The sequence below is a fragment of the Pleurodeles waltl genome, chromosome 9 (assembly GCF_031143425.1).
Source record: "Pleurodeles waltl isolate 20211129_DDA chromosome 9, aPleWal1.hap1.20221129, whole genome shotgun sequence".
Taxonomy (NCBI): domain Eukaryota; kingdom Metazoa; phylum Chordata; class Amphibia; order Caudata; family Salamandridae; genus Pleurodeles; species Pleurodeles waltl.
In genome coordinates, this window is record NC_090448.1 from 5,622,097 (window position 1) to 5,649,891 (window position 27,795).

Here is a 27,795-nt window from a genome sequence, read left to right on the forward strand (position 1 = left end):
CCATTTTCCAAAGGGAGAGGGTGTAACACCCTTTCTCAGAGGAAGTCCTTTGTTCTGCCATCGTGGGCCAGGCCTGGCTGGACCCCAGGAGGGCAGAAGCCTGTCTGAGGGGTTGGCAGCAGTAGCAGCTGCAGTGAAACCCAGGGAAAGGCAGTTTGGCAGTACCAGGGTCTGTGCTACAGACCACTGGGATCATGGGATTGTGCCAACTATGCCAGGATTGTATAGAGGGGGCAATTCCATGATCATAGACATGTTACATGGCCATATTCGGAGTTACCATTGTGAAGCTAGATATAGGTAGTGACCTATATGTAGTGCACATGTGTAATGGTGTCCCCGCACTCACAAAGTCCGGGGAATTGGCCCTGAACAATGTGGGGGCACCTTGGCTAGTGCCAGGGTGCCCACACACTAAGTAACTTAGCACCCAACCTTCACCAGGTAAAGGTTAGACATATAGGTGACTTATAAGTTACTTAAGTGCAGTGTAAAATGGCTGTGAAATAACGTGGACGTTATTTCACTCAGGCTGCAGTGGCAGGCCTGTGTAAGAATTGTCAGAGCTCCCTATGGGTGGCAAAAGAAATGCTGCAGCCCATAGGGATCTCCTGGAACCCCAATACCCTGGGTACCTCGGTACCATATACTAGGGAATTATAAGGGTGTTCCAGTAAGCCAATGTAAATTGGTGAAATTGGTCACTAGCCTGTTAGTGACAATTTGTACAGAGAGAGCATAACCACTGAGGTTCTGGTTAGCAGAGCCTCAGTGAGACAGTTAGGCACCACACAGGGAACACATACATATAGGCCACAAACGTATGAGCACTGGGGTCCTGACTAGCAGGGTCCCAGTGACACATAACAAACATACTGAAAACATAGGGTTTTCACTATGAGCACTGGGCCCTGGCTAGCAGGATCCCAGTGAGACAGTGAAAACACCCTGACATACACTCACAACCAGGCCAAAAGTGGGGGTAACAAGGCTAGAAAGAGGCTACTTTCTCACAGGTACCGCGTGATTTGCAGCTGCTCCGGCTCCTGTGCACTCTTCCAGGATTTCCTTCGTGCACAGCCAAGCCTGGGTCCCGACACTCTAACCTGCAGTGCACAACCTTCTGAGTTGTCCTCCGGCGTCGTGGGACTCCCTTTTCTGACTTCGGGTGGACTCTGGTTCACTCCTCTTTTAAGTGCCTTATCCGGTACTTCTGCGGGTGCTGCCTGCTTCTGTGAGGGCTCCCTGACTTGCTGGGCACCCCCTCTGTCTCCTCATCCAAGTGGCGACATTCTGGTCCCTTCTGGGCCACAGCAGCATCCAAAAACCCTAACCGCGACCCTTGCAGCTAGCAAGGCTTGTTTGCGGTCTTTCTGCGTGGGAACACCTCTGCAAGCTTCTTCACAACGTGGGACATCCATCCTCCAAAGGGGAAGTTCCTAGTCCTCTTCGTTCTTGCAGAACAGCAAGCTTCTTCTAACAGGTGGCAGCTTCCTTGCACCCTCAGCTGGCATTTCCTAGGCTCCTTCCCACTCTCGACACTGTCGCGACTCTTGGACTTGGTCCCCTTGTCTTACAGGTACTCAGGTCCGGAAATCCACTGTTGTTGCATTGCTGGTGTTTGTTTTCCTTGCAGAATCCCCCTATCACGACTTCTGTGCTCTCTGGGGGTTGTAGGTGCACTTTACACCTACCTTACAGGGTCTTGGGGTAGGCTATTTTTCTAACCCTCACTGTTTTCTTACAGTCCCAGCGACCCTCTACAATCTCACATTGGTTTGGGGTCCATTCGTGGTTCGCATTCCACTTTTGGAGTATATGGTTTGTGTTGCCCCTATACCTATGTGCTCCTATTGCAATCTATTGTAATTTTACACTGCTTGCATTACTTCCTTTTGCTATTACTGCATAATTTTGGTATTGTGTACATATATCTTGTGTATATTGATCATCCTCATACTGAGGGTACTCACTGAGATACTTTTGGCATATTGTCATAAAAATAAAGTACATTTATTTTTAGTATATCAGTGTATTGTGTTTTCATATGATATTGTGCATATGGCACCAGTGGTATAGTAGGAGCTTTGCATGTCTCCTAGTTCAGCCTAAGCTGCTTTACTATAGCTACCTTTCTTTACTATAGCTACCTTCTATCAGCCTAAGCTGCTAGAAACACCTCTTCTACACTAATAAGGGATAACTGGACCTGGCACAAGGTGTACGTACCTCTGGTTCCCACTACAAGCCAGGCCAGCCTCCTACAGTGAGATAGGGGGTTTGGGAACATTTCAAGTTACTAGTTGAACTAGGGATGTCACAAAATAGATCCCACCGCAGACACAGGGCGATAAAGGGCGCTCATTCCAGCGCCAAAAGCCATAGGTTATATGGCTACAACAATGACTACAGGTTCAACAGGAGACAACTATAGCTATACAGTATTGTCCTGGAATGTAAACGTCTCGGCAACAAGGTGAAACGGGATCTGGTGGCACCATACATAAAGTGCAGTAAACCTGACATTGTAATGCTCCAAGAAACACGCCTGAGGGGCACACATTGCAGTTTGCTTGGTAGGGTAGCATATACACTGCTGGCCCATGCGGGGTTCACCTCGTGCTCCCGAGGTGTGGCAGTACTGATAAGGAAATCATCCCCATTTAAGATAGAAAAACTCTGGAGAGATCCCAACAGTACATATGTGTAGGAAGTTGGCTCTGTATATACTATTTCAAAGTCAGAAATAGTGTGCACAGAGTCCAAGGGTTTCCCTTAGAGCAGAGGTCTTCAAACTTTTTGATGCCGGGACCCCCTCTTAAAAAATTTTTGGTGTAAGGACCCCCTTCTGATAAAAATTTCTAGAACCTGGTACTCCTCATCATCAACCACAATAATAAACATCCCCATTTCCCACAGCAAATCAATTTTATTGTGAGGAAATAATATTAAACAGTGTTTAGCAAACCAAAGGCCAGTGAGTGTGGGGGTGTGGTCAAGGGTGTGGCTAAAAACAAAGGTACTCATTTATGAGGATTTGGCATAGGGCAGCGCCACAAATCTTCTTGCTACACTGCCCCACGCCGATACAAAAGGGCAGGAATGCCCCGTATTTATGAAATACAGTGCATTCCTCTCCTTTCCCCCGCGCTGGAGCACAATTGTTGCCTAGCGCCAATATAGGCAGGATTGTATTTGTGCCGGAAGGGGCACCTGCCGGCACAAAAACAATCCAGAGAGGCACTGTACCTCTTTCTACATGTGCGGCAGATAGCAACACACATGGAAAGAGGAAAAAACAAGGAGAAATGAAAACATTTCTCCTCATCATGCCTGCTCTGGGAGGCGTAAGGTTTTGGCACTGCTCCAGTTTACGTGATTTTGTAAATCTGGGGCAGCGTCAAAATCCATGTGTGTTGCATGTGAACACCCACCACTACTCCCATGGAACGCCTCCTCGACGCAAAGTAAGGCAATGCAGCAGCTTGCGCTGCTCTGCCTTTCTCCATATCTACAACCTCATTCACAGCCACTCAGGAAGGCTTGTGATGCTCCAGCAGCGCAAGCCTCTCATAAACAAACACAAAATATTCTCTACTTTTTTTTAGGTCTTTCACTGTCAGGTAGCTACATATAAAATAACAGCAAGCTTAAATGAAAAATAAATAAAAGAAAGTTGTTACTCATTGGTAAATGCCCTGTAGTGCATTATGAAACCTTTATTAGTTAATGCACTGCAGATGTCTACGTGTACCCAGAGAGCGACAGAACTAAATCTTGGTTGGTGCAGTTGAGAATAATGACTTGGGTATTTTTAGTGCTACGAGGTCACAGCCTGTGACAGAAAGCACTGTGAATATGTGAGGCATTATTTAATACTTGCATTACACACAAGCCACTACAAAAAGGTTTAAGACAAAACTGTGGTTCCAAAATGTAGATTTAAGTAATACCAAAGCATATGCAGTACCATTTTTTTTTTTTATAGCTGTCCCTTCAACACCTCCAGGTGAAGTAAGCACTGTGGAAATACAATTACAATTAAAAGCACGCACTTCACAGCGCAGTTGTTAACTCTTTGCACTACCCCTCAAAAAGAATAAATGTTAGTCCTCACAAAGCTTTGAGTGATTCGATCATTTAAAGCTGCTACCAAGCCCCCTTTGCATTTGCAGATGAGCTCGTAGAGCACATTTGCATTTCATTCAGGAAGCAGACACCCTGGGAAGGCCTCCTTAGCTGTCTGTGCGGCTTTCACAGCACAGGAGACTCAAAGTTCAGCTGAGGCTTTAGGAGGATCGGCTGGGAGAATGCACGACCCCCTTTCCAGGACTCCACGGCCCCCATGGGGTTTGCGACCCCCAGATTGAAGACCTCTGCCTTAGAGGTAAGATAGTGGCAAAAAGAGGTAATTCTAATGCTCTATATTGTGGTAGTGTGGTCGAGCAGTAGGCTTATCAAAGGAGTAGTGTTAAGTATTTGTTGTACATACACAGGCAATAAATGAGGAACACACACTCAAAGACTTACTACAGGCTAATAGGTTTTTATATAGAAAAATACTTTTTCTTAGTTTATTTTAAGAACCACAGGTTCAAGATTTACAAGTAATACTTCAAATGAAAGGTATTTCACTCAGGTATTCTAGGAACTTTGAATAATCACAATAGCATGTACAGTTGTGACAAAAATTTCAATAAGCTATTTTAAAAGTGGACACAGTGCAAAAATCAACAGTTCCTGGGGGAGGTAAGTAATTGCTAAGTTCACAGGTAAGTAAAACTCTCTTACAGGGTTCAAAGTTGGGTCCAAGGTAGCCCACCCTTGGGGATTCAAGGCAACCCCAAAGTTACCACACCAGCAGCTCAGGGTCGGTCAGGTGCAGAGGTCAAAGAGGTGCCCAAAACACATAGGCTTCAATGGAAACAGGGGTGCCCCGGTTCCAGTCTGCCAGCAGGTAAGTACCCGCGTCCTTGGAGGGCAGACCAGGGGGGTTTTGTAGGGCAATGGGGGGGTGAGGGGGCACAAGCAGACACAGAAAGTACACCCTCAGCGGCACAGGGGCGGCCGGGTCCAGAGTGCAAACAGGCGTCAGGTTTTGTGTAGAAAGCAATGGGGAGACCCGGGGGTCTCTTCAACGATGCAGGCAGGCACAGGGGGGGCTCCTCGGGGTAGCCACCACCTGGGCTAGGCAGAGGGTCGTCTGGGGGTCGCTCCTGCACTGGAGTTCGGTTCCTTCAGGTCCTGGGGGCTGCGAGTGCAGTGTTGGTTCCAGGCGTCGGGTCCCTTGTTACAGGCAATCCTCTGGATTTCCTCTGCAGGCGTCGCTGTTGGGTCTCAGGGGGGTCAACTCTGGCTACTCACGGGCTCGCAGTTGCCGGGCAGTCCTCCCTGAGGTGTTTGTTTTCCGCAGGTCGAGCCGGGTGCGTCGGGTGCAGAGTGGAAAGTCTCACGCTTCTGGCGGGAAATGTGGGGTCTTTAAAGTTGCTTCTTTGTTGCAGAAAGTTGCCGTTTGTTGAACAGGGCCGCTGTTCTCAGGAGCTTCTTGGTCCTTTGGGTGCAGGGCAGTCCTCTGAGGCTTCAGAGGTCGCTGGTCCCAGTTGGATCCGTCGCTGTTGCAGTTTTCGTAGAAGTAGGGAGACAGGCTGGTGGGGATGGGGCCAAATCAGTTGTCGTCTCCGTTTTCACTGCAGGGCTTCAGGTCAGCAGTCCTTCTTCTTTGTTAGGTTGCAGGAATCTAGTTTCCTAGGTTCTGGGGGCCCCTAAGTACTGAATTTAGGGGTGTGTCTAGGTCTGAGAGGGCAGTAGCCAATGGCTACTGTCCTTGAGGGTGGCTACACCCTCTTTGTGCCTCCTCCCTGTGGGGAGGGGAGCACATCCCTAATCCTATTGGGAAAATCCTCCTTCTACAAGATGGAGGATTTCTAAAAGTAAGAATCACCTCAGCTCAGGACACCTTAGGGGCTGTCCTGACTGGGGGGTGACTCCTCCTTGTTTTTCCCATTATCTCCCCTGGACTTGCCGCCAAAAGTGGGGGCTGTGTCCAGGGGGGCCGGCATCTCCACTAGCTGGAGTGTCGTGGGGCATTGTAACACGAAGCCTGAGCCTTTGAGGCTCACTGCTAGGTGTTACAGCTCCTGCAGGGGGAAGGTGTGAAGCACCTCCACCCAGAGCAGGCTTTGTTTCTGTCCTCAGAGCGCACAAAGGCTCTCACCCCAGGGGGTCAGAAACTCTTCTCTCAGCAGCAGGCTGGCACAGACCAGTCAGTCCTGCACTGAAGGATTGGGTAAAATACAGGGGGCATCTCTAAGATGCCCTCTGTGTGCATTTTTTAATAAATCCAACACTGGCATCAGTGTGGGTTTATTATTCTGATAAGTTTGATACCAAACTTCCCAGTATCCAGTGTAGCCAATATGGAGCTGTGGAGTTCGTTTTTGACAAACTCCCAGATCATATACTTAATATGGCCACACTGTACTTACAATGTCTAAGAATAGACTTAGACACTGTAGGGGCATATTGCTCATGCAGCTATGCCCTCACCTGTGGTATAGTGCACCCTGCCTAACTGCAACAGGGAGCCATTTCCTTATAATATGTATCAGTCAGAGGCAGGTGGGGGATAAGGGGGGTAACTCTTGCAAGTGTTTATGCACTGCCCCATCTCCAACAGCAACCATATGCAAAAATCACGGGGATCCTCTTAGAATCCGATCCAACCCTACACCTCATGGGGGGGATTTCAATGAGGTGATCAACCCAGTCATGGATTGCTCGTGTTCCCCAGTGCCACACTCAAGAGTGACCCCCTTGCGAGATGGGTGGGAACCCTGGCGTGGATGGACCTCTGGTGATGTGGCCACTCAGGCAGAAGACAATACTCCTACTTCTCAGGGGCACACACTTGCCTTGATTATATACTAGCTCCCGCGGATGAAGTGAGGGAGATCATAGAGGTGAAATACCTGGCAAGAGGGCTGTCTGACCACTCCCCCCTAAGGGTAGCGATAGGACACAGGCCCAGGCATAAGAGGGACTTCTGGAGATTGAGTGCATGGAAACTGAAAGATGACAGGTTAGCCCAGGAACTCAGGACTGAGACCAAACTATACTTTAAAGAAAATAAAAACTCAGTGACATCTACAATTACAGTTTTGGGAAGCCTCCAAAACAGTACTTTGAGAGAGAGCCCAGAATATAATTGCACACAAAAAGGAGAGACAGGAAATTGAGTCTCTGGAACTGTAGCTACTTAAGCTGGAAGAGAGGTTGCTGACAAATGAAGACCGTATCATCCTCCATATAATCTTGATCCTTCGTAAGGAATATCTGGCATTAGCACAGGGGGAAGCGAGAGCCTTGGCACTGGCCACACAGCACCGCCTATACGAGGCGGGGGATAGAGCAGGCAAAATACTGGCATGGCTAAGCAGTAGAGAGAGAGGCATGTTGGATAGCCAAAATAAGAGGGCCGGGCTCCATAGCTCACACTACTAACCAAGGAATAGCAATGGAATTCATGCAATTCTATGAGGACTTATACCAGCAGCACAAACTAGCAACAACACTGACAACACAATTGATAACTGTAAAGAATACTTACCAGCCAAAGACTGTGGAAGTTGTGGCAATTCCAGTCCCTGCCTGTCAGCTCAGATAGACTGCTGAAAGGACTAGTACACTGTAACACTGGTCATAGAAATAGGACTTCACAAAACAGAAGGAACACATGAAACAACAACTGTAATATACACAAAGAAACATCTCAGATGTTCATTATTTTAGCTCCTTATTATATTTTATTATGTATAGTTATTATGTTAGATTGTTATTTAAATGTATATGCTTCTCTTGTTAACCATTAAAAAGTTAAAAGCGGGCAAAAGAAGTAGGGAGATCAAAATATGACATCACTAACACCTTTTTTTATCTACACCACGAGAAACAGTAGTACCATGAAAGCAGTGGAGAAACATATTTATGACTTACATTCTAGCCATTGGAGGAGACCGTTATGGACCACTTAGATGACAAGCCATCCTACTCCATCATTTGGGCATCGAAGGAAGAAGGGTTTATGAGCACCTACCAGAAGTATCTTTGGGAATTGGTGATGGTCAACCCACTAATGTCTTTGATATGTCTGTGAAAATGCTAGACATCCAATTTACTCCGCAAACTAATTTGGTTTTAGAACATCACAAGTTTTTCTCAAGAACACAAAGGGTGGATGAGGATATTGCATCATAGGTAGCAGCATTAAAGGGGCTTGCATTATCTTGTTGATTTGAACAGTTGACTGATTCATTAGTGCGAGATCAGATAGTAAGATGCACATACATTGAAAAGATAAAGTGAAAAATGTTAATGAAGGATCCTAATTTGGAAGAAGTTATACAAATAGCTAAAAGAATGGAACACACAGCAATTTGGTTGCAGGAAATTGATAAACCAAATAATGAAAAAAAGATAGTACTTGTAGGAGGCTGGCCTGGCTTATAGTGGGTACCTGATGGTACTTACACCTTGTGCCTGGTCCAGTTATCCCTTATTAGTAGATCAGTAGTGTTCTAGCAGCTTAGGCTGATAGAGGTAGCTATAGCAGAGAAGCTTAGGCTGAAGTAGGAGACATGCAAAGCTCCTACTATACCACTTATATAGCACTATATCATAAGAATCACAATACTCAGAGTTACTGAAAATAAAGGTACTTTCATTTTGTGACAATGTGCCAAAAATATCTCAGAGGACATTGGGGGTCATTCTGACCCTGGCGGTTGACTACCGCCAGGGCCGGGGACCGCGAATGCACCGCCAACAGGCTGGCGGTGCATCCATGGGCATTCTGACCGCGGCGGTACAGCCGCGGTCAGAAACGGGAAACCGGCGGTGTCCCGCCGGTTTCCCGCTGCCCTGGGGAATCCTCCATGGCATTCCGACCCCCTTACCGCCAGAACCTGGTTGGCGGTAACAGGTGTCGTGGGGCCCCTGGGGGCCCCTGCAGTGCCCCTGCCAATGGCATGGGCACTGCAGGGGCCCCCTAACAGGCCCCCCCCAAGATTTTCAGTGTCTGCCAAGCAGACACTGAAAATCGCGACAGGTGCAACTGCACCCGTCGCACCCCTTCCACTCCGCCGGCATCCTCATGGAAGGGGGTTTCCCGCTGGGCTGGCGGGCGGCCTTCTGGCGGTCGCCCGCCAGCCCAGCGGGAAACTCAGAATTACCGCGGCGGTCTTTTGACCGCGCAGCGGTATTCTGACGGCGGGACTTTGGCGGGCGGCCTCCGCCGCCCGCCAAAGTCAGAATGACCGCCATAGTTCCTTAGGAGGTAAGTAAAATACACAAAATATACACACACACCAAAATCAGGTAAGTAAACAGTTAGAAAAGTAGTGCAAACACTGTAGAATACAATAGGATGCAATAGGCCTAGGGGCAACACAAACCATATACTAAGAAAGTGGAATGCGATCCACTTAGGGACCCCAGGCCTAGTGTAGTGTGTAGAGGGACGCTGGGAGTGTAAGGAAACACTAAGGGTGTCCAAGATACCCCACCCCAAGACCCTGAAAAGTAGGGGTAAAGTTAACCTACTTCCCTAGAAACACACTAAAGTCGTGATAGGGGATTCTGCAAAGACCACAACTGACTGCAAAGCACTGAAGACGGATTCCTGGACCTGAGGACCTGCAAAGGAAGGGGACCAAGTCCAAAAGTCACAAAAGTGTCCTGGGGGGCAGGAGCCCACTAAACCCCGGATGAAGGTGCAAAATGGCTGCCTCCGGGTGGAAGAAGCTGAAGATTCTGCAATCACGAAAGATGCTAGGAACTTCTCCTTTGCACAGAAGTTGTCCCACGGCGTACTGGAGGATGCAGAGTTGTTTCCATGCAGAAAGACCACAAACAAGCCTTGCTAGCTGCAGAGGTCGCGGTTGTAGAAAATGGGTGCTGCCCGGGCCCAGGAAGGACCATGAGGTTGCCCCTTGGAGGAGGAGACAGACGGGGCACTCAGCAACACAGAGAGCCTATGCAGAAGAAGGCAGCATCCACAGAAGTACTTGGACAAGGGTTTGAGAAAACTGAGCACGGCGGTCGTCTCAACACCACAAAGAGGGTCCCACGAAGCCGGTAGTCGACTCAGCGAGTTGAGCAATGCAGGACAGAGTGCTGTGGACCTGGGCTGTGCTGTGCACGAAGGATTCCTTGCAAAAGTGCACAGAAGCCCTAGCCGCTGCAGTTCACGCAGTACACAGGATTACTGTCTGGAATGGGGAGGCAAGGACTTACCTCCACCAAATTTGGACAGAAGGGCCACTGGACTGTAGTCCAAACGGGACAAACGTAAAGCATTTAGCAATTATAACAAAGGATTTTTGAAAGGCAAGCCCATGAACAAGTAATAGGATCTATGTCGGCTTCTAACCACACCCACCTCACGTCCATCACTAACACTTCGGAAAAGCAGCACATGCGCACTCTGCTCGGCCTAAAAGTAGGGGAAAAAAAGAAAAGGGGCCAGGGCAGGGTTACCCAGAGCCCCTAGCCTTGGTCTAGGGGTCTCTCAGGGAACCTGACAAGGGTAAAAAGTATATATATATTTTTTTTTTAAATGTCGGGAAAATTTGTGATCCGGATCCACAGATTTTCCCAACATTTAAAAAAATAAAATAAAAGGGATGTCTCCCGCCCCTTTTTTAAAATTATCATCTTGCCCCCGGCTGGGACAGGTTCCGGGGGCATTGGAGGATTGAAAGAGAAGGGGGCCCACGGAGTCCCCCTCCTAGGGCTTGTATTAGCCTCAGGCCGCGCGCCACCCCCACCCTAGGGACCACCACTTTCCTGGGACAAAACATTATTTTGAAATGGGGGAGGCCTGTATGACCTCTCTCACAGCCCCAGGGACTGCCACCTCCCCGAGCTGAAAAAAAGATAAGGAAGGGGGTCTGTTGCGGCCCTCTGGCCCTGTGGACCACCTCCTCCCTGGGGAAAATTTCAAATGTTGTAGGGAAGAAGTCAGTAGTGGCCCTGAGGATCACCCCCCCCCCCCCCCCCAGGGCTGGCTCCTGCTATGTCCCTGGGTGCCCCCCCCCCCCATGACATAGCTGTTTGCCCTGACTTGGCGGGAGCTTTGACAGCTCCCACCAATTCAGAGCAAACACTCCGGTTCCAGCAGATGCGGGCAGGGGAACAGAGGAAACGATTGCTCTCAGAGAGAGGGAGCTGCATGTTTAGCAGCTCTCTGTCTGTGCCAGCAATGGGGGATCTCACAGGAGGCGGGGAGCCGGCCAGGACTGCAGGGGACATCAAGCTTCCTCGTGGTCCCATTGCACACTGGGTGCCCTACAGGGAATCCAGGACTGATGGCCGGGCTCCAGGGGATGGGGTCCACAGGGCCAAGATTGGCTGGGGGTGGTGGGCCCCTCCATTTAATGAAGGTCGGGCCCCGGGATATTAGGTCCCCAAGGCTGAGATCGACAAGGACAAGTGGGGCCGCACAGTCACCCTCCCCCACATTGGACCTTCAACCAATGGGGTAGCACTTACTAACTAACCAGTAGAAAGTGCTCCAGATGGATAGACATTTCGTGCAAAACTTAGGCCCGTATTTATACTTCTTTAGCGCCTCATCTGCATCATTTTTAGAGCCAAAAGCGGCACAAACTTACAAAATTCAAATATATTTTGTTAGTTTGCGCCACTTTTGCGTCAAAAAATGACGCAAATGTGGCACTAAAAAAGTAGAAATATGGGCCTTAGTACTCTTGCTGAATAAACGAGCATGTGAACTTCCACTCTGGCCATGTTGCTCATTTCACAGAAATTAAACCTCAACAGGAAGCACTTACAAATATAAATTGTTCGAAATGGGAGTCGTTAGTTGGCAGTAGTGTGCGCCATGTCGACGTAGTGACCAATCCTTCTAATCAGGATAAGGGAGTTACACACCTAAAATAACCACTGCTAACCCCCTCGGTAGCTTGCAACGAGCAGACAGGCTTATCTCAGAGGCAATGTGCAAAATGTTCGCACATAACACACAGTAATACAGTGAACACACTACAAATTGACACCACACCAGTTTTAGAAAAAATGCCAAATTATCTGTGTAGAACAAGATAAAAATCCAACATACAGTAACAAAGATTTGAATTTTGTAAGAATCTGCTTAAAATACAGTTCCTTGAAGTCGTCAGCCCCAGATGGAGCTATCACGGCGTCATGAACAACAAATCCAACAGTTCGGGCCGTGGGCCAGCTACGGGTTCGGGAAGACCCGCAAACAGTACCTTGGAAATGAAGGGCGTTATGGACTTTGCGATGAGATCGGAAGTTACAGTGTTGGCGACAACGGCGGGTATCGATTTCAGAGTCATTGGGCCCTTGAAGTCACACGGGTTGCAGATCGAACTCCGTGAGGGAGAAGTCAGGAGTTCTGGCATCAGTGCTGCGATGCAAAGTGAGACAATGTGACGACACGGTGCAGGCAGAGGCTAATTGATGGCATCCGGCAGTGAAACCAGGTCTGCAGTGTGAAGCGTGGCAATGCGACGTGCGGTTTCGTTGCTTGACCCAAGATTTTGATGCAACAAGGGCGATGCTTCGTATGGTGCCCACAGGTCACATTGCAAGCAGCGGCGGCAATTGATGAGTCTGGAGTCGATGTCGTTGACGTTGGTGGACCAGGGCTGCAGTGTGGGATGGGGCAGTACTTCGTGTACCTCACAAGCGGTGTCCACAGGCCAGGGTGCAGGCAGCGGTGTCGGTGATACCAGGGCTGCGGTGGGAAGCAAGGCGATGCGACGTGCGGTGCCCAAATGTCAGGGTGCAAGCAGCGGTTCGGTGATAGTGTCAGGCGGAGTCGGTGAGACCAGGGTTGCGTTGTGAAGCGGGGCGATGCTGCGTGCAGTGCCATCAGGTAATGATGTAGGCAGCCGCATTGTTGGCGGCGTCATAGTTGTTTTTTTCTGTTGCAGCACAAACACGCAGTTCCCAGTGCTGTTGACAGTTGTTCCTGAAGTCTTTGATGTTCCCAAGACTTCCAACAGGAGGCAAGCTGTAAAGATCAATACTTTTAGATTTCTTTTTTCCTTTTTATTTCAATAAGTATTTATGTATGATGTCTCCAGGAAAGCTACTCGGTTCTCCAGCTCTCTTTGCCTCTGCCTGACATTCCATATGATCTCATAGCTACCTCACCACATTGTGATTCTCTGCTACCATTGAACATGAGCTATCTTCACACATCTCCCCCCTTAAATTATTCAAACTAAAAACTAATAATTCTTCCATACATTGTAACAATATTTGAGAACAGGACATACAAGTGCTTTATCAATATTTATTACCAGAACATGAATATTAGCAGATATATTATAATATTTACTTCGGTAAAAATGTCACAGTAAGTTCCTGTAACATAGTAGTGCCTTACCATAGTTTGATCTGTCATACATTCCCCATACTCGAAGTCGTTCCATTTTCTAAACTTACTGCATTACGCCTAACTTCCTTTACTTTGTGTCGAATAGAGTATTTGCAATCCTCCTTTTGATTGATACCTCCTTTCTTCGTAACAACCCAATCACCACTTTGTATATAGCACTTTTTTACACCCTTCCTCTTGCTGTAATACTGAACAGTCTTCTCTTGCATCACTTTAACCTTCTCCTTTATTACTCTATGATCAACTTCTACCTTTTTTTTCTCTTAACCACACAGGACACTCTTTTACTCCTGGTTCTCTTCCTTTCAGAGACACAAATGGTGAAACTTCCGTTACAGAATGAGGAGCTGTTCTATGTGCCCACATCATTCTCCTCAACTCCTATATCCATGGAAGATGATTAGCCAGGGATAGCTAAATGTTTTCCATCACAGCTCGGTTTATTCTTTCTACTAGACCACTTGCTAGTGGTCGGAACCCTTTCATGAGTTACTCCCATCCTAGCTAGATAATTGGTCATTTCCCTAGATACAAATTTCACCCCAGTGTCTGACACAATTGTTTTGGGTATTCCTTCTTCCGTGAAAGCCTTCTCCAAAAACTCCATTACTTCTACAGTGTTCACTTGCTTCACCGCCTTTATCATGAACCATTTGGTATGATAATCTACCAACACCATGATATATCCACTCCTCAGGCCTAACCTAGAAACCGGACCTATAAAACCAATAGCTAACTTTTCCCAATGTTTTTGAGGAAAATCTATTGTTACCAATGGAGGTTGTCTTAATACTTTACTTTTATCACTATTTGTAGGAAAGTATCATCTTTCTTGGCATGTTACCCCCAATTGTACCTGTATGTCAGTGTGTTTTGTCTGTCTCACTGGGATCCTGCTGGTCAGGACCTCAGTGCTCATAGTTTATGGCCTAATGTGTGTGTCTGTATAGTGCTTGACTGTGTCACTGAGGCTCTGCTAACTAGAACCTCAGTGCTCATGCTCTCTCTGCTTTTAAATTTGTCACTATAGGCTAGAGTCTTAATTTACCAATTTCAATTAGAACATTGGAATGTTGGTAGCTCCATTGAAAACAATGGAGTGCTGCGGGCTTTTACTGGCCGGTAAAAGCCTGCAGCGCCAACATTCCAATGTTCGCTTTGTTCACAGCAACAGCTGTGAACAAAGCCTCACGGAGCCCGAGGGGATTTTAATCCCCTCGGGCTCCGTGAACATTTTTTTTTTAATAGAACATTCTGCCCTGAGTGGCAGAATGTTCTAATAGCCTTAGAACCCGCTGTAGCGGGCTCTACCGGCTATTAAAGTCCCTCTCCCTTGTTAAATGCCCGAGCCGAGAGCCCGCTACGGCGGGTTCTAAGGCTATATTAGCACACTGGACCCCCCTTATAAGTCCCTAGTATATGGTACCTACGTACCCAGGGCATTGGGGTTCCAGGAGATCCTTATGGGCTGCAGAATTTCTTTTGCCACACATAAGGAGCTCAGACAAACCCTTTCACAGGACTGCCACTGCAACCTGCATGAAATAGTGCACACATTATTTCACAGCCATTTTCACTGCACTCAAGTAACGTATAAGTCACCTATACGTCGAACCTTCATTTAATGACGCCTAGGTGCAAAGTAACTAAGTGTGAGGGCACCCTTGCACTAGCAGGGCCCATTCACAGAACTTTGTGAGTGCGGGGACGCCATTACACACGTGCACTACTTATAGGTCAATACCTATATGTAGCTTCACAATGGTAATCCCGAATATGGCCATGTAAGGTGTCTAAGTTCATGGAATTGTCCCCCATTCCAAATCTGGTATTGGGGAGCCAATTCCATGCATCCTGGGGGCTCCACTATGGACCCCCAGTACTGCCAAACCAGCTCTGCAATGCAGCACAGCTGCTGCCACCTCACAGACAGGGTTCTGCCCTCCTTGGGTCTCAGCAGCTCAGTCCCAGGAAGGCAAAACAAAGCATTTCCTTTGGGAGCAGGGTGTTACACCCTCTCCCTTTGGAAATAGGGGTTACAGGCTGGGGAGGGGTCGCCTCCCCCAGCCTCTGGAAATGCTTTGAAGGGCACAGATGGTGCCCTCCTTGCATAAGCCAGTCTACAGTGGTTCAGGGACCCCTTGTCCCTGCTCTGGTGCGAAATTGGACAAAGGAAAGTGGTGTGGCCACTCCCCTGTCCATCACCACCCTAGGGGTGGTGCCCAGAGCTCCTCCAGTGTGTGCCAGACTTCAGCCATCTTTCTTTGCAAGGTGTGGGGGCACTCTGGAGGACTCTGAGTGGCCAGTGCCAGCAGGTGACGTCGGAGACCCCTCCTGATAGGTCCATACCTGATAAGGTAGCCAAACCCCTCTCAGGGCTATTTAGGGTCTCTCCTGTGGGTTTCTCTTCAGATTCTACTTGCAACTTTCCAGCAGGAATCCTCTGCAACTACTACTTCATCCCCTGACCTCGGATCAACCGCAGCCTGCTCCAGGAACCGCTGTAATAGCAACAAAGTATCCACAAGGGATACTTTTCCTCTGCAACTTCAGCTCCTGTCAGCAACTGCAACAGCTTCCACGGTGTGCACGCTTTGAGGACTCCCTGTCTTCACCCTGCACCAAAAGGACCGAAGAAATCTCCCGGGAGGTGACTGAGTCACTCCCCTGCTGAAGCAGGCACCTTCTAAGTCGACGACCAGTTCTCTTGGACTCCTCTCCTGCGACGAGCATGCTCCCCGGAACATAGAGGGTCGACCCCATCGACACAGACTGTCCTGTGGTCTTGCTGTCCCAATTTGGAGGAGGTAAGACCTTGCCTTCCCCCAGAACAACAGTATCCCTGTGTGTAGGAAGGTAGCCTCTTTCTAGCCTTGTTAGCCCCACTTTTGGCTTGTTTGTGAGTATATGTCAGGGTGTTTTTGCCTGTCTCACTGGGACCCTCCTAGCCAGGACCCCAGTGCTCATAGTTTGTGGCCTGTATGTATTCCTGTGTAGTGCCTAACTGTGTCACTTAGGCTCTGCTAACCAGAACCTCAGTGCTTATGCTCTCTCTGCCTTTAAAATTGTCACTGCAGGCTAGTGACCATTTTTACCAATTCTAATTGGCACACTGGAACACCTTATAATTCCCTGGTATATGATACCTAGGTACCCAGGGTATTGGGGTTACAGGAGATCCCTATAGGCTGCAGCATTTCTTTTGCCACCCATAGGGAGCTCAGACAATTCTTACATAGGACTGCCACTGCAGCCTGGGTGAAATAACGTCCACGTTATTTCACAGCCATTTTACACTGCACTTAAGTAACTTATAAGTCACTTATATATCTAACCCTCACTTGGTGAAGGTTAGGTGCAAAGTTACTAAGTGTGAGGGCACCCTGGCACTAGCCAGCGTACCCCCACATAGTTCAGGGCAATTTCCCTGGACTTTGTGAGTGCGGGAACACCATTACACGCGTGCACTACATATAGGTCAATACATATATGTAGCTTCACAATGGTAACTCCAAATATGGCCATGTAACATGTCTAAGACCATGGAATTGTCCCCCCATGCCAAATCTGGTATTGAGGTGCCAATCCCATGCATCCCCAGGCTCCAGCATGGACCTCGGGTACTGGCAAACCAGCTCTCTGGGGTTTCCTCTGCAGCTACTGCCGCTGCCAACCCATAGCACAAAGGATTTCCTCTGAGAGAGGATGTTATACCCTCTCCCTTTGGAAATAGGTGTTAAGGGCCTGAGAGGAGTAGCCTTGCCTGGCCTCTGGAAAAGCTTTGAAGGGCACAAATGGTGCTCTCCTTGCATAAACCAGTCTACACCGGTTCAGGGATCCCCCAGCCCCTGCTTTGGCGCGAAACTGGACAAAGGAAAGGGGAGTGACTATTCCCCTGTCCATCACCACCCCAAGGGTGGTGCCCAGAGCTCCTCCAGTGTGTCCCAGACCTCTGCCATCTTGAATGCAGAGGTGTGAGGGCACAATGGAGGCCTCTGAGTGGCCAGTGCCAGCATGTGACGTCAGAGACCCCTCCTGATAGGTGCTCACCTGACTAGGCGACCAATCCTCCTCTGAGGGCTTTTTATGGTCTCTCCTGTGGGCTTCTCGTCAGATAACGAATGCAAGAGCTCACCAGAGTTCCTCTGCATCTCCCTCTTCGACTTCTGCCACGGATCGACCGCTGACTGCTCCAGGACGCCTGCAAAACTGCAACAAAATAGCAAGAAGACTACCAGTGACATAGTAGCGCCTAAACCTTCCGGCTTTCTCAACTGTTTCCTGGTGGTGCATGCTCTGGGGGCTGTCTGCCTTTAACCTACACTGGAAGCCAAGAAGAAATCTCTTGTAGGTCGACTGAATCTTCCCCCTGCTAACGCAGTCACAAAACTTCTGCTTCACCGGTCCTCTGGGTCCCCTCCCATCGTGATCCAAGTGGGGAGGTTTTGTTACCGCCTTGGCCCATTAACATGGATAATTGCACAATTGCCGATACGTTTGACTGCGGGTGAACTTCTTTTCCCTTTTGGATCTCTCCTTCGTGCTCATGGCAGCTGTGTCACTTTGAATTGGCTTGCGTATGTCAACGGTTTTATTTTTCATTCTCAATTTACGTGGCAAGAAAAGTCCAGTTAGTAATTTACGTTAATAGCTCTAACTCGAGCAAACACAAGACCCATTGCATTGCAAATGCTTGTATTTTGGGGGACTCAGCTAAATCTGAGTTGCAAGGTGGCTGCCAACACCTCCTTGTTGAAGTGTTGGCAGCCAGTCATCAGATATCAACACAGGGACAGTTGGATCTGCGGAGGATCCACGTCCCTAGGTACCTATATTTTTAAACTTCTAATATCTCCAAGCCTACTGAAGATATTTGCACCAATTCACAAAAAGTGTGTTTTCTGGACCAAGAGGTAGTTTTCTGCCAAATTTGGTGCAATTCTGTCCAGCAGTTCGGGCTGTAGTCGTGTTCAAAAACTTGAAAAATCCCATTCACATAAAATCAGGAAAAATTGTTTTGTCCCCCCCATTCTCCCTTTTTTCCTCGCCCCCCCCCGATTCCCACTCCCTTGACGGATCACCCTGAAACTTTCAACACAGCAGCTGATCTGACTAAAGTATAAGCTTTAAAAAAAAATCCAAGATTCGCCAAGTGGCTCCAAAGTTATTGAACTGCATAGAACAGTGTGAACTCCATCAGCGATATTGAAGCGCTGGTCACATTGTTAACACTGTTACCTAGTCAGAGTAATTTCTTTTAGCTCTCCACTTTATGCTCCATAACTTTCACAAAAACACTTGTAATTATTAAATGCTTTATCTTAAAAACACAGAAATCCTCAACGCGCCTTTCCCGGCACAGCGGGAGGGCGATACTAAAATATTCACTGCACTTGGGATACTCGCCCCATAATGCTTTGCAGACATTCATTTTAGAAAACATGTTTGCTCATATCTCAGCCTGTGGTGGTCCTAGGGCAAAGGGACCATCACCAAACCTTTCAGCACGACACACTCTTTCTATCTAGGTCATCTCTGGGTCCCCACCCTGGGTTAATGGGGGCCCCAAAATAATAACCCCTCCCACCATTCACTGTCATTTTAACCTCTTTCATGGCTGGAACATTTGATTTAAAGCTGAGAGTAGTTTGTGTTTTAAGAGCCTTGTTTGTAATATTGTTGCAGTATGCCTGCCTGCCCTGAAAATATGTAATGCACTATGACCTCTAGGGGCTAAATACATGGTTGCACTGCAGTATTTTCTGCCATTCTATTTTCATGTGGTTATGCCCTCTAGGGGGTAACTATATGGTTACACAACTATGTTTCGTATAAATGCTATTTTTATTGTGGTGTCCTCTAGGGGCTGTTCTGTGCTCGCCTCATATTGTGGTGGTCCTAGGATAATGGGACCATCTTCAAAAAGTGTTCACTGCAACATGCTATTTGTGTCTAGATCATCTCTGGGTCCCACACACTAGGTTAGTGGGGGATTCTAAAATTATAACCCATCCCACCATTCAGTGTATTTGTATGCTCTCTTATGGCTTTGTTTGAAAAAATATTCCAGTAGGCCTACTATCCCTTTTGTTATATGCATGGCCACTGGTATTATGTGGCAAAAAGAACAAAATATGCGTCGGTGTTGACCAGTTAATGTAGCAAAAGAAGTCCAGTTATAAATTTACAATGTCACTAGCTCCAACTCAAGTAAATGCGAGACCTATTGCATTACAAATGCTTTTTTTTGTTATTTTATTTTTTAGCAGTGCAGGCATCGCCCCATTCCCCTGATAGGCGTTAACATTTCTGTCCCTGTTAGAGTCCCAGGCTAATTAAAGTCCCTTCTCGGTACGATGTCTCCTGCAGCATTGCACAATTGCAGCTTCATTGTGGTGAGTAGGAGTGTATCCTGGGAGGTTTTCTCAATGTATATGTATAGCATTGTAAGAGTTGTCCTTTAGAATGGTAAGCTTTAAGAATCTGAACTATGGGTCTCAACTACGTCTTCCAGTTCATTGGAAGATCAGTCTGATGGGGTGCCCCATTGATACTTAATATTCCATTCCTTCAGGCTAGTTGTGACAGGGTGAAAGTCTCAGTGTTTCTTTCGGGTGGTCAGTATCAGGTCTTGGAAAAGCTGGTTTGTCGCTCCACGAAAGATTCTGATTTGACCGGGTCAATGGCCATGATGGCTTCCTTTTGTTCCAAGTAGTGGACACTTGTGCAAATGTCTGATGCAAAGTCTGTGCCAGATGTTCTAGTGAAGGATCTGTACATTCGATTGAGTCTGGGTGGAGGCAGATATGTGTTGCCTCTGATCACTTGCAGTAGATCAGTAACAAAGCCCATTATGTCCTTTCACTCGGCCCACCCAGGTATGCCTCTGATGTGTGTTTTGCTGTGGTGCCTACAACACATAAGGTCCTACTGTCTCAGTTGTAGTTTGACATTTTGTTCCACCAGTGCTAGAAGACACTGCCATAGCATTTCATGGTGTTCAGTCCAAGAATCCCAGGTGCATTCCAGGTCATCCACTTGGTCATACAGTTCACTGACCTCTGTGCGTAGCTTACTGAGACATGTTTTAAACTGTTTTGAGCAAACTTATTTCATATTGAATTTCGCATAGAAATATGTCCATGTATTCTTGAGTGATCAGCGTTGTTGGTGTCCCGCTGCTCTCAGATGGCCGGTCCGGTGGTTTGCAGTTCCATTGTCCAACGCACTGTGAATCCACATTTCAGCCACAAACGCTCCTTCAGGAGCTTGCCCTTTACTATGGCATCTTCTGATAAAGGGGCGCTAGGCACTCATTGTTTGGGGGGAAGTAGGAGCGGGTAGTATCGAAGAACTCCACCCAACCCTGTATCGTTGGATACTGAGGGGCATATGTACAAGCCCCTTGCGCCACAAGTGTGTCACTTTTTTTGACATACCAGCAGCGCAAAGTGCAGACCCGTATCTACTAGGCCACGCAAAACTACTTTGCGTGACTTTTCATGGCCTCGTAGAGATGGTGTAAGGCAATGTAGAGCAGATCATTGCGTTGCCTTACACTGCGTCAGGGGGGCGTTCCATGGACGTTGTGGTGGGTTTTCCCACGCAACACCCATGGGTTTTGATGCATTTCCAAATTTCCAAGGATGTGTAACCCTGGCAACGCATCAAAACTGTACACCTCCCAAGAGGAGTCGTAATGAGGAGAAATATGTTAATTTCTCCTTGTTTTTTTTCTGCAGCACACATAGAAAGAGGGAAAAACCTCCATGACTTGTTTGTGTGCAGGAAGGTTGCCCTTCCTGCACAAAACCAATACTGCTAGCAACGCGGATACCCTTGAACCATGGTGCAAGGGTGCCTGCCTTGGTGCTAGGCACCACATCGTGCGCTGGCTGAAAACACAGGAACGCAGTGTATCTCGTAATATGGTTTATTCCTGCCCTTTCAAATTGGCGTGGCGTGGCGTAGCGCAGCAAAACGTCTTGCAGTACTGCCCTATGCCAGTTTCTTGTAAATATGCCCCTGAGTCCGCTAGTGGAAGTAGTGGTCATCTGGCCTCTGTCAGACTGCACTGACCACCATCGTAACGTTTTAAGATGTGGCGAAGGGTTGCAGTGGATCTTGTCTCTTTGGGGTGGGATTGTGAGGCCCATGGGTGCTTGCAAGTATTAGGTGTCAATCAACTGTGTGAGGCCACTGCCCAGAAGTCCACGGCTCACCTTCCCAGTGGTAATGGAGGGTTGCGGTGTCCTAGGCTGGTCAGCCTGTGGGGTTTGCTGTGCCCTCCTTGAGTAGAACGCATCTCTGTTTGCCGGAGGTTGTGTGCCAATGGCCTCTCGGGGTTGCTATCTTCACCCCGGTCTGAGTCTGGGCATGGAGCCTTTAGCTGCTTCACCAGTCCCAGGTCCTATGCCCCTCCCAAAATGTCGGCTGCGCTCTGTCTCAGTCCCACTTGGGTCGCGGTCTCTGCTTCTTCCCTGTTGGTTCTGCAGGGCTCACGTAGCCCGTTCGGTGTGGTCAGGGGCTCCCCCTGGAGTCTCAACTCCAGCAAGGAGTGCTGAAAACGCATTTTTGGCCTGAAGAGGAGCACAGTGAGCGTGCTGTGGCCATGCCTCCGCCCCCCCCCCCCTTTATCACTGCAGACGTGATCCATCAAGGAAGCATATTTGAACACCTTGAGGTCCCTTCCTGTCCTATGTGTCATGAATATTTTATTTCAATTCAGTTTTCTATTTTTCATCTACTTGCTCTTCGCCACCTGCCCCAGAGCTCTTCATGCCTGGATTGTTGATCTCTACAAAGTGCAGTGCCTTAGATAGGTTATCAAATAATGGTCATTGAATTTAAAGGTCTTAACAGAAAATTAACCTCTGAAAGATGTTTTTCATTTAAAATCTTGAGAGATTGATTTGTCCACCTCAATGATAATTGAGAAATTGTTTTACTTAATCACCCTTCAATTGAAATTTCTTCTATTTTGGCTAGTGAATGTAGCCAATCCTTTAACTGTAGTCTACATTCTTTGGTGATAAACTCTCTTTGGTTTTAACCCAACACATTTGGTCTCCGTTGCATTCTATGAGTTGAGTCTGTTTCCAGTGACCTCATTCACTATATGAGGATTCTTGCCCAACAAGTATTTTTCAGAAATTGCTCTAATGTTATGTTTAAGCTGATCTGTGGTTAAAACTGCTTGAACTGTCAGTATTCTGACAAGGGTCATTTGAGGTTGAATTGTTTCAAAAATCTTATCACTATTAACATTTGCCCATGTGCCTTTGGAATTCAAGAGAGTGCACTTCCACACTTCTTGGCTTTAATAGTTTGTTATTTGTTGCAGATTTCCCATGGGTCTCTAGACACTGTTTGGTGATGTCTGGGAGGAGCACAGTGCGACGTCTTCTGCAGCTGGTGCCAGGGAAAAAGCGATTTGGTGTCTACAGATTCCTTCCTTTCTTCTTTTGCGTCGGCGGAGCAATGGAGTGGTTCATGATCAATGTTCGGATTGGCCAGGAAACCTTCTGTAAGTGATTTCAAGTGTTGGGTAGCAAGACAGGGAGCTTGCAACCTCTCATGAGTTATAATAAGAGCCGGATGAAGTAAAACCTTTTGAGAGTGATTTCAAGTGTTGGGGAGCTTGGAAACCTCTTGAGTTATAAGAGCCGGATGATGTAAAACCTTTCGAGTGTGATTTCAAGTGTTGGGGAGCAGGACAGTGAGCTTGGAAACCTCTCATGAGTTATAATAAGAGCCGGATGATGTAAAACCTTTTGAGAGTGATTTCAAGTGTTGGGTAGCAGGACAGGGAGCTAGGAAACCTCTCATGAGTTATAATAAGAGCCGGATGATGTAAAACCTTTTGAGAGTGATTTCAAGTGTTGGGTAGCAGGACAGGGAGCTTGGAAACCTCTCATGAGTTATAATAAGAGACGGATGATGTAAAACCTTTTGAGAGTGATTTCAAGTGTTGGGTAACAGGACAGTGAGCTTGGAAACCTCTCGAGTTATAAGAGCTGGATGATGTAAAACCTTTTGAGAGTGATTGCAAGTGTTGGGTAGCAGGACAGGGAGCTTGGAAAGCACACACAAGCTATAATAAGAGCAGCATGATCTAAAGCCTTCTCGAAGTTATAGTGAAGGATGGGGGCCTGGAATCCCCTTAAAGGGGAGGTGCCAGGAAACATTCTGTATGTTATGTTGATGTTCCGGTACCAGAAAGCATTCTGTAGAGGACTGGGTGGCAGGTAACCTGTGAGCTCTGTGGGTTAGGAGATGGCTGTCAGTAATGTAGGCTGAAGGTGGCCATCTGTGTGCACTGGGTGTGGGATGAAACTAGCTATACTTACAGCATACTGTCCTATGGAGGCGTGCAAGTAGGTGGTGGCGAGGCCGAGGGGCTCCAGTGGGGTCCTCTGTGTTCTGCAGGGCGGATTGAAGTTCGATCAGCAGATGATCACAACTAGATGAGATGGGGTATTTATGCATGCCCATAACCTCCTCTCTGTGGAGGGCTACACTTTCGGCCCAAGCCCAGGTCTTTATAGAATATCCCCAGGCAGAAACCGCAGCGGGTGCCAGTGACTTCCATCTGTGAGTTATCGGGCTTTCAGCAAGCAGAAGTCCTAAACTAATAAAAGGAGAGGTGGCTGTTTTTCTTGGTTCGATGGGGCATATCTAAGAGATATACCTCCCATGTGTGCAACAAAGTTCGCCCTCTGCAGTTCACCAGGCAAGCAGTGACTCCCTGCCAGTTACTGGTGAAGAGATGGGAATGTCCAGAACATGTGTAAGAAACCTTCAGCAGGTAAATGGCAGCGGGGACACAGACTGCATCGGTGCACTGGAAGTAGTGATTTATCTTATGGCAAGTAAGGTAGGCCCTTGTGTGTAATCTAGTATTATATAAGCCTGAAATGGGACTTGCAGGACACCAGGGCAGGATATACCATTATGGAGCACCATTCACTATCTGTGCAGGGGCGGTCCAATTCAGTATCCCAGTGGCGATGCAAGAACGTTAGTGGCGTCGCTGCATGCATGCGTCAGAAGTGGGCAACCAACGTGTTAAGTGGCAGCCCCATAACGTGTAAGTATTGAATGATGAGGTGCATCTCATGCTTTTGTAACAAGTCTGTGTCAGGCTCCTCTTATGTGGGTGGATTCAAACTCTGCAAGCAGCTGCTGGAGATGTATTTTGGTAGGATTTGAGCCAGGTTTAATTTTGCTGGCTTTACAGAGGTTCCTAAGCTGCTGCATTGTGAGCTGCAGGTAAGGCGTCACACTGAGTTCTCGGACTCTCTCCTCTAGACTGCACAAGTTTTAAAGTGGTTGGGACCTGTTTAGAAATCTACAAAAATATCCTAGGTAGTTTTATAGGCCAAACTAGCTAGAAAACCTTTTAAATTTCTAATATAGTTGGACTGGTGGACCTAACACAAGGCCCTGCAGGTCAGATTAGAAACTTGGAAAAATTAAAAAAATTTGAAAAATATTTTTAAACTAAAGTACAACTTTACCTACCCTGGGGCATCTGGATGCAGTGGTGCTAGCTGAGTCGCGTGTCCTGAACACCGCACAGGCGATGAGTGGGGCCATCTAGAAAGAGTGCAAAGAGGGCCTTGGGCACAAGTCCTGGAGCTCCCAACGGAGGGCTTGGTCATGGAGGGTCTTGGGACCAAGAGGATACTTATGGGTGTTGTGGACCCAGGCTGGGGAGCTCGGGTGCAGCGGGTTTCTGTCTTCTGTGCTCCTGCGTCAAGGCACCCACGGTTCTTTGGGGGACCTGCAAGGAGAAGGACAAAACAGGGCAACTGAATGGCTCTGGAAGATGTCCTCTGCGATGCTGATGTCTCTCAATGGCATCCGGATTGGACTTCAACAAGCCTTGGTAGTTGCAAGGGGTCTGGTACCCCAGCTATTAGTGCAGCTCGGTTCTGATTGATCCTGATGTCTTCTCACTTGGAGGGGAGACGGGGCTAGCCTCTTGGAGCATGGTGACCTCTTCCTGGGCGGCTGCTGCATCAGTGAACCCGGTGTTCAGCCGAGTGGTGAACCGGATGTTGCAGTTGGTGCCTGCAGGAAGTGGCTCCTCCACTCCAAGGGAGCTGTTCAAGGGGTAGCGAAGTGCTGGAGAACCTCCAAGGCTTTTTAAGTCCCGACAGCTGCGGGACGAGTCATGATGTTGCTATTGTCTGGGCAGAAGCAGGTAGGCACTGTTTTGCACTAAAGGTCCTCTAGTCACCCACAGTTCTCACTCCTTAGGCTCTTCTTTGTACTCTTTTTATTTGGGTCAGACAAATCTGTTCTTCTGGTGTCAGGGGGCCACCAATATACTCAATTTAGGGGAGTGTAGGGTAGTAGCCAATGGGATACATACCCTTAGGGTCACTACACCTCCTATGGGACCACTTCCTGGGGGAAGTGGGCATAACCCTGTCCCAGAACTCCAAGTTCCATCTAAATCAAGATGGTGGAACCCTTCCTCAAGTGTCTACTGTGGGTAGCCCATCCTAGGGGTGTGACAAGCCCAAAGGGGGAACACGCCTACTGTCTAACTAATTTTCCCTCCTGTCCTGGTGTCAAGTGGGCCTCAGGACAAGGGGGTGGCAACTCCCAGGTCTGCGAAAGTCTGAGTTGCATACCAAAGGCGGCAAGGTCTTTGAAGTCCCTGGCCTTGGTATACTGATTCGCTAGCCATCCTACTGGAGTAGGTGATAATGCTTTACTCCGGAGCAGGCATTGTTTCTGGCCTCAGAGCATGGGCTCTCACCACCAGGGGGTCCGAAGCATGTCTGTGGTGGCAGGCTGGTTGAAACCAGTCAGCACACCAAGAGACTAGTAGGTTTCAGGGGGCACCTCTAAGGAACCATCTGGCTGCACATCATAATAAATCCAAGGCTGGAATAAGCCTGTATTTATTAAGATGGGGTGTTTGATACTAAATGCCATAGGTCTCACTGAAGCCATTTCTTAGCTGGGGAAGCTCGTATTGCTGAGTGTCTAATGCATACCTTAAGATGGCTTTCCCCTGTTCACTTGCCATGTCCAGCAGTCAGACAAGACATCACAGGGGCGTTTCTGCTCATGAAGATGTGTCCCCACATCAAATATAATGCACCTACCTTAGGGCTCCAAGGCTGCTCTAGGAGTGACTTACATATACTTAGATGCGGTGAGCAGAGCATGGCACACAATGGGTTTGCCATGTCGTGTTTTTGCCTGGTTTGTACCAGTACACGCAGGCTGCAATGGCAGCTGTGTGCAGCTTTTTAGGGGTGGGTCAGTGGGGGCGGTACAACACATGCTGCAGCCCTTAGGGACCCTCTGAAGTACCGCAGCCTTAGCTACCCGGGGTGCCCATTTACTAGGGACTAGAGTGGGTGCCAAAGGGCACTGGGCACCCGTTTAGCAGGGACCCAATGCACCTCAGTCGAAAAACCTCTGTACCAGTGAGGAAAAAGTGGGGGTGCCTATGTCTAAAAGGGGCACTTTCCTACAATTTGTATATTTACACAAGTGTTTATGAAATGCTATCTGAAACCAGTGTCACTTGGAGATATGTAGTATAATTGTAGCTGGAAGTTAACCACATACATGTTCTTCACTTTACAGACGACGTTTACCGAAGAAAGCAGTCTGAACGACAGTACCAGGAAAAAGTGGAAAGCGATCTGAAGTAGCTCCGAAAGACAATTTTTAAACTCGAATGCCAAGGTGAACCCTTCACCTTTACTGTTCTTAATTCCCTCATTACAACACAAGCGAGTAGGGGTGTAAGAATACCTCCATGGATGAGGCACATCTGGTCTCGACTGACCACAACATGAGCAGTTCCACTGGGTTACTCTGGTTGTGGAGAACAGCCTGTTCAACTTTACCATGAGACCCACAGCTACTAACCACAATAAATAATACTGAATAATAAGGCCATTGCTGTTTTTTGTTGTTGTTCATATTCAAGAGGTGTCTGAGTGGTGCTGTTCAAACCTCTGCTTCCACACACTCAGATGATCCTTCTACTGATATTGTTAAACTGTTCGTTATTTTTATTTGTATCTTTACCAACGGAAAATGCAATTATGTAGACTTGTTGCTCTTGAATTGTGGTGTGACTACTCAAGAGCATACTTACAGTAAATTGGCAGTTTGAAAGGGTAGGAATGCACAGTTTTTATGAGAAGGAGTGCATTCCTGTCAGCCAGCGCCTGCGTCCTTGTAAATCTGGTAATTTGTCAAAACCCATGGTATCGGGTGGGAAAACCCACTGTAATGCCCATGGAACACCCCACACCTCCCCCTGACAGTGTAACGCAATGAAACGACTTGCGCTGCCTTACACCATATCT

General features: G+C 47.8%; 1 protein-coding gene across 4 annotated transcripts in view; it reads left to right on the top strand.

The window, feature by feature from the left end:
• UQCC5 (ubiquinol-cytochrome c reductase complex assembly factor 5) overlaps positions 1–27,374 on the top strand; it is a 49,673-nt gene extending 22,299 nt beyond the window's left edge. For all 4 annotated transcript variants that reach the window (XM_069206088.1, XM_069206089.1, XM_069206086.1 and 1 more), the window contains 2 exons: positions 22,791–22,973; positions 27,062–27,374. In XM_069206088.1, the coding sequence (XP_069062189.1) occupies positions 22,823–22,973; positions 27,062–27,129 (219 nt within the window). In that variant the 5' untranslated portion in view covers positions 22,791–22,822 and the 3' untranslated portion in view covers positions 27,130–27,374. The remainder of the gene's footprint in view (positions 1–22,790; positions 22,974–27,061) is intronic.
• The last annotated feature ends 421 nt before the right edge of the window (positions 27,375–27,795 follow it).